Source organism: Choloepus didactylus, chromosome 3 (assembly GCF_015220235.1).
Source record: "Choloepus didactylus isolate mChoDid1 chromosome 3, mChoDid1.pri, whole genome shotgun sequence".
Taxonomy (NCBI): Eukaryota; Metazoa; Chordata; class Mammalia; order Pilosa; family Megalonychidae; genus Choloepus; species Choloepus didactylus.
The window spans coordinates 82,777,880-82,785,368 of record NC_051309.1 but is presented as its reverse complement, the minus strand read 5'-3'; the positions used below and the strand labels follow the sequence as shown (position 1 = coordinate 82,785,368).

The following is a 7,489-nucleotide window of genomic DNA, read 5'->3' as shown; positions in this document are numbered from 1 at the left end:
CAGTTCTCTGGCAGGCAACGATGTTGGGCCTGGGCAGCTGCTGAGTTTAACCTTCTGTGATTAGAAGGTTTTCTGAGAACAGTGAGGCCACCACATACCAGTGTCACAGTGACCAAATTTCCAGCCTTTTTAAACACAGCACATTGAGCAGTAACAAAATACTCACCTTGTTTCTCATGTTCAGATTTAAGAGGTCACCTATGAGCTATTCACAGCTGTAGGTGAAACGGGTTGATCTGTTTCCATCTTTTAATTTAGATATTGTGCTAGGCATGAGTCCAAACAGACAACTGAAGTCAGTTGAGTTTCCTAAATAAAGTTAATCTTTCCTAGGTCACATCCCCCAGTGGGGCTGTGTTCTAGGCTTTGGAAAATACCCCAATCTTCCCCCAAAGTAGAATATTTTCTTATTTCTTGTTCATTGAGGAAAAAAAGACAGAGAAGACAAAAGAAAAATTGCCTACACCTCCACCACTTAGGTGCCTACTTAGAGCAGTATTTGGAAGTATTATCTAGGTTTTTTGTTTGTTTGTTTTTTATTGCATGGGTGTATTTTTTAACAACAAAAGGGAATTATAATGTACATATTATTTTATCATTTACTTTTATCACTGATGATATCATTATGTTATAACCATAAATGGAGTCTTGGGTATTATAAATATAGTCAATAAATATAGTCAGTAGTTTAATTTTCCCTTGAGAACATCCTTTTCAATTTTGAAAGTTTTTGGTATATTACTTTATTATTTTAAACCCTGTCTGCTAATCCTCAAACCTCAGGTGTCCCAGGTAAACTTCTCAGTCTCATATTCCTTTGCCAGTTTCTCTCTTCACCTAACCAGCCATTAAACTCTTCTTCTCACTGTGTGCTCTCTCTCTAGGCAATCACTTCTCTTCCCAAGTCTTCAAATTTACCTGCAGGTCATTTCTTTAGAGCCTCTTAAATTCCTCCAACTTAACATGTCCCCAAACTGAACTTACTAAGTGTCCTCAAAATCTGCTCTATCTCCAGTATTCCCAGTCTTAAGAAACGGTATCATCATCCACCCAGTTGCTCAGGAAAATAGGAAGTCATCTTTAATATCTTCATCCCTCTCAATCACATGTCTCCACAGTCTCAAAGAGCTGCTACTTAGTCTTCTTAAAATGTCTCAACTTTGTCCACTTTTCTTCACCTTCATTCACCTTCCTTATTCCAAGCCACCATTGTCTTTTGTCTGAATTATTGCAATGGTCTGCGAATTGTTCTCCTCACATTTGCCCTCTGATCCATTTTCCACTCTGCAGCCAGACTCACGGTTTCAAAACACAAAACTGATCATGCTATTGCCTTGCTTCAAAGGCTTACCACTGTTCTCAGGCAGACATCTATGTCCTTATGTGGATCATGACACACTTTCCAACTTTGTCTCCTGCCTCACTCCTTTGTTCTTCACTCCAGTTTACAAATACGTTGGTACACAAATATCTGGATTTGAGACCCTTTGTAACCGCTCTGCCTTCCACTAGGGGTCTGAAGCTCACAGGTTGAAAATCTTGTGCAAGAACTCCAATCTTGCATTCCAAACGAATATTCCTTTATTATGGGCAGTACCTGGATATTTTTAATGGCTTTTCCTCTAGGTTTTGTTCATATTTATTTAAGGCTTTGTTTATATTTAGCCTCAGTAAAGGAATGCTGTAGCTTGGCTAGCAATGGAATATAGAAAATTTTGAAGCTTAGAGTTGGGCCAAAACCTACCCTCCTCCTGAGTGAAACCTGTTTACTGTGTAGTCTCAACTTGTTGGTGTGTAATTGTTTTAGGTTGCTAGGCTGCTGAAAGCATGAAATGGGTTGACTTAACAGTGGTAATTTATTAGCTTACAGTGTTGAGTCTGAAAAAAATGTCCAAATCAAGGCATCATCAAGGCCAGTGATCCTTGACTCCTTTGCCACATGGCAAGACATATGGCTGCATCTGCTGGTCTCTCCCTTCTCTTCTGGGATTTGTTGCTTTCAGCTCCTTGCTTCACGGCTCTCTCTCTCTCTCTTACTCTCTCTCTCTGTCTCTCTCGATCCATTCCATTTATAAAGGACTTCAGTGAGAGGATTGAGACTCATAACTGAAGTAGCCTCATCAAAACGTCCTACTTACAATGGGTCCACACCCACAGGAATGAATTAAATTTAAGAACATGTCTTTTTGGGGAACATATGGCTTCAAACCCCCACAATAATGAAGAAAATTTTCCTTCAATAACTCAGTGACAGGGAAAGGGGCTTTGTTTTTTGGCAAAAGAAAGTGGGGGGGAGGACAAGTCTTGAGCATGACAAGGTCAATAGACGGGGTGTCATGGGGTAGTCAATTTCCTGTCTGAGCTGACAAACTGTTTGAGCCACTAGGAGAGGTGTTCAAATGCAAAGTTGAGGAGGCTATGTGTGATTAGATCTCTGGACACAGGCATGTTTGTGTGAAGCCCGAAGTACATGGTCTTGGTAAGCGGGACAGAGAACTTGAATAAAAGTCACACTCTCCCTATGGCTCTGCAGACAACTGTGAAGCTCCAAGACTATGAAGGCTCAGACAGCATCCTCATAGAAGGCCCTAGCAGGAGAGCAGTGATGCATCTTGACAAGGAGGCTGGAGCAAAAATTGCTGAGTCTTGCTACATGTCTCCCAGAAACCATTAGGGCACTATTTGGGGGTGTAGGACAGAGATCTTATAGCCAAGTGGGTAGGAGCTCAAAGTTGTAGAAGTTGGATATTCATAATACATGACTGCATTTATATCCAAGTCAATTAAACCTGAGACATGTGGCCTGCACATTTTTATGCTGCACTTTCCTCTGGTTCATGAACAAAGAAAAACTTATTCAGTCTTCCTCCATGATTCAATTCTATTTAGGCTCCATGGGGGAACTAAATCACTGTGATCCCTTTGTTCTTACCTTCAAATGAGCAAACATTTGAGTGTCTACTACATGCCAGGCATTATGCCATGTGCACAAAAAGGGTGTGGTACCTGCTTTGTGAAAATCAGCTGAAAATTTAGCCCCTTTACTGCATGCATTCACTTCCTTGGCACCTGGGTTTGCAGATTCAGTCTACCCTGGCCCAAAGTTGAAAACACAATCTAAAATTTATCCTTACTCAGGGTGTCTCAGGGTGGGTTGAACCATTATAATACAACATGTTTTCTTGATTATAAAGTATAAGAGATGTTAGTAGAGAAGTCAGGTACAGCAGCAGCACATACTAAAGTAAAGAAATAGAGATTAAGGAGCCATGTCCACAAGTGATATGATGGTAAATGTTTAACAACCAGATTTCAGGGGTGGGGGGCAGCTCTGATTTGTGATGTTTGCTCATTTCTGGGATATAAATACTCCCACCATACCCAATTTCCAACTACCAACATGGGGTCTCTGAATGTGGAATTGGGGAGAGACAGCACCATGGGCTCTCGCTGGCTCTAGCACATCACTGGGCCTGCCCACCCACCTGTCAACACAGCCAGAGCACCCTCCCTGACATTTGTGAAGTGGAGTGTTTCATTCTGTGCTTTGATATGCATCTTTACTTCCCAGAGGCCTGCAGGGGCTGTGCTACTTTCCCTAAGTGGGCTACCGGAGGAAAAGTTTTCCAGCTATGCTGCTGCCTATTAGCTATAATGGCAAAGCTGACAAAATGATAGTTTTGATGCAAGTCCCCAGTGAGTGGAATCTGACCAGCCCACTATCTCAACATTTTTATTGTTGTCGCTGTTTGTGGAGAAGAAAAATCTGTCCCAATAAGCTTGTACTCCAGATAAGTGATGCTACCAGTCCCTTTGCCTAGGATTCAAAGCACTTGAGTAGCTCTGTGGACACAAGTTTCTAGAGCAGAAGAAGAGGTTAGATCTCTGTGGACTTTAAACTAGTCATCTAAGAGCTCAGCTCCCTCTTCCTCTTCGTGACTCACTCCATTGGGCTCCAAAGATGCGTAGGCATGACTCAAACCTGGAACTTCTGACTCAAAACCAGTGCTCTTTCTTTTACACTGAGTCCCCAAGCACTTCCACCTGCAGTGAGTATCAAAAAGATGTCACTGCCTAAGGAAAAACAGCCTTTCCTGTTAAGACATGGCCCCTGGAAGCCAGGGCATGAGACCCAGAATGGCTAATTAGTGTTCTCACCAAGAATTTGAATTTCAAGTGACATGAAGACAAAAATCTGTAACTTAACTGGACTGCCCCTGTGGCATGATCTTGATACGGAGCTGTTTCCCAACTCCACATGGTTTCTCCTGGTTCTGCAGCCTTCTTGTTGATTCCATGTGCTGTCCAATGTCTTTCCAATGATTTCTTTTCTGCTCAGTAGCCAGAATTGTTTTTGTTGTTTGTTTGCTGACAACCTAGAACCCTGAGAAACATGTAACTTGGGTTATTGAGAGAATGAAATGAAGTGAGATATATATATATATATATATATATATATATATATATAAAACAGGGCACATACAGGATGTTGCAGAAACATCATAAATTTTGATGGCTGTTAAACCACAGGGTAATCTCTGCAGCCATTACTGCAAGGGGTGGTAACATGCAGTGGGAATGGTAACATACAGCTTAATATAAACTACCCTAAATTGCAAAATCATTATATATTTTATAAAGCACTTTCATACACATTAACTTCTTATATTATCCCTGTGTAGATAGGTGCTATTCTTCTTTTGTAGATGAGAGAATTGGGAGCTTAAGGTTTAAGTGATCAGTTCAGAAAGAATGCACTCTCAAGTCTAGGTCTCCTGATTCCAAAGTCCATCATTCAAAAGATGTTTGTTGCACAGTAACTGTTTCATGTACTTGCTGGCATGAGAGAGACATGGGGGTGAATTATGTAGATGTGATGCCTGTGCAAAATGTGGCCTGGGTCCTATCAGCATCAGAAATATTTGGGGTGCTTATACACATGTGGATTTCAGGGTACAATTTATGGAAACAAATGCTCTGGAGGCAGAACTAGAGCTGCTACATGTTTAATAAGCTGTCCAGGTGAGAAGAGAAGCCTTCCTAATCTACTGGCACCAGTCATAAATAGTGTCATGAGACAGATAGGATATCTTATGGATAAACTTTACATGGCATGAAATAGCAATGTTTTTTTTTTTTGGTCATAAAACAAAAATACTGTCACTGTACTGGGGCCTGGAGTAGAGAAGTCTGCACATACCAAGTCCGCCTGAATTTATAGCACTATCTTAATCCTACCTAACAGAATTAGTGTGTGGCATTGCTACAAAAGAGGGATAATTCATGGACTACTTTCACCCCAGCAGAATTTATCTTGGCTGTTAGGTTTTATTATTATTATTATTTTAATATACATATATATTCTCAAGGCCTTATTTTATTGTACTTATTAATTTTGTAAATAAGGAGCTAATGGAGAATAAACATTTAAATAACTGAAGCTGAGAAATTGCTGTTTGGGGTATTATAAACAAATTCTTTCATTCTGTGGTAAAAACTAGAATTTGTCTTCAGGAAAGGCCATTCTCTATAGGCTTTATTGCACAGGAGCATTGGTCATTACCATAGTTTGGCTTCAACAGGAAGATATAAACCCTATCAAACCTGACTAAGTTTCTGGCCTTCAGGATTTCCAGATTTTCTCCTTACCTTTTTGACTGTAAGAAATACTACTAATTCTAGGTTCTAGTTATAATTAGAATGGTTCATTCCAAGGTAAGGAAACCAGGAGGCAACCCTTAGGATCAGGAATTTAGCTCTATAGAACTGCCTTATCCCATCAAAACTGTCTCAATCCCCAAGGGATAGATGAGGGTACATTCTCCCACCCACTGTAAATAATGCAAACAGGTGTTCAACTAAAATTTTATCAAGAGGTATCATTCTCATTTTATAAATGAAAGTAAGGTTCAAGTTTGCTATAATTAGCTAAGGCCTCCACATTTCTTCTTAGAACCTGGTTAAGGTGGGTTCCTGATGCTGACTATGCTCAGAGTCTACACTCAGATCAAAGAGTCTACACTCGAACCACAGGGGAAAGCATCTGTTAGCATTTAATGTACCTCCCTCCACAAGGCTTCAAGCCATGAGGACACAGACTCCCCCACACCCTTGATCTTCTCCTCAGCTCTTCTGCTGAAGAATTTGGCCTTCACAATCACAGGCTGCTTTGGGAGCTTTCCCTTCCCCAGAACTTTGTAGTAGCCCAATCGCACCACATCAATGATGGGAGCAACTCCAGTCTTGTTTTTAGCAGCATTTACCCATGTCTGCTCACTGACTAAGGTCCACAATATATCAAGGTTGACAGTTGGACAGAAGCTCTGGTTCCTCTTCAGGTGATAATGTCTCATACCAACCTTCCCAAAGTAACCTGGGTGATATTTGTCGAAGTTGATCCTGTGGTGATGCATGCCATCAGCATTACCCCGGCCTCCCAGATGCTTCTGGTGTTTGCCGATATGGCCATGGCCATGGCTCATGTGGCCCTGGAGTTTCTGGGTCTTTCTCAATCTGGAAGGCATGTCAACAGCCAAGACAAAAGACGGCTGTTAGGTTTTAAACACAGGAGCAGAAAAGGAAGGAACTGTAGTCGGTCACATTTCCATGGAAAACCAGTTCTTTAGGTTTTTGGAGGTCCGTTTATGACCAATATTTTGAGAATGTGTTCTGCTTTATTAAATTATTATATTACGTGAAATTGTTTGAAATCATATATATATATATATATATATATATATATATATATGAATAGTAGTTGCATTGGCTGAAATTAGTGAAGAGTTTGGACTTCCCATAAATTGCCTCTGTAAATCCCCCACAGCTATCCACTTCTTTGAAGTGGAATGGTAACTCGAATAAACACTTTGGACCTTGGCTCGCACATTGCTTTGCTGAAAGAGAAAGCCTGAGCTTTACCTTAGACTTGTTCTTCCTACCATAAAAACTGGCTTCTAAAGACAAAGTAGAGACATTCTCTAAAATGACACTTCTGACATTTGTGGTAGGTAGAAAGAAGTTTATATATAAATTTCAGAGGTTATTCTCTTCTGAATTAAAACTATATCTTACCAACTCCTCAGCTTGGAGCCACTCAATGCAAAGACCTCTGACTATCTTGGAACTTCCCTGCAAACCCAAGGGTCTGTGATCACACTTTAATAAAATTTTAATAAAATTGTCCATTATGTGCTTCATCAACAAATACTTATAGAGCATTTACCATAGGCCATGCACTTTTGGTGTTTGGGAGATGTGAGTGTGGGAATTGTATAAGCAACTGTTTGAGGGGGATGAAAAAATAGAGAAGAATGATATCACTATTCTGCTGCAGGTAGCCTATGTTTTCTGCTGCATTGAATGAAACGCTTCCTGACTATCTATGTTTAATTGGTGGGAAAGAAGCATGTGATGGCTTGAGCCAGATGAGGAAATTAATATCTTTCAAAGTCTCTCCATGACTCCAGTAGAACAAACAATCCTTCTCAAA

At 40.4% G+C, this 7,489-nt stretch overlaps 1 protein-coding gene across 1 annotated transcript; it reads right to left on the bottom strand.

Annotated features, from left to right (window-relative positions):
- Positions 1-6,053: 6,053 nt before the first annotated feature.
- Positions 6,054-6,524, bottom strand: LOC119530323 (60S ribosomal protein L27a-like). Its single transcript, XM_037831444.1, has one exon. It carries the CDS (start codon positions 6,522-6,524, stop codon positions 6,054-6,056), a length of 471 nt encoding a protein of 156 aa, XP_037687372.1.
- Positions 6,525-7,489: the final 965 nt, after the last annotated feature.

Bases quoted from the DNA above. Each gene is read 5' to 3' on its own strand.
- LOC119530323 (XM_037831444.1), bottom strand. From the start codon at position 6,524: ATGCCTTCCAGATTGAGAAAGACCCAGAAACTCCAGGGCCACATGAGC.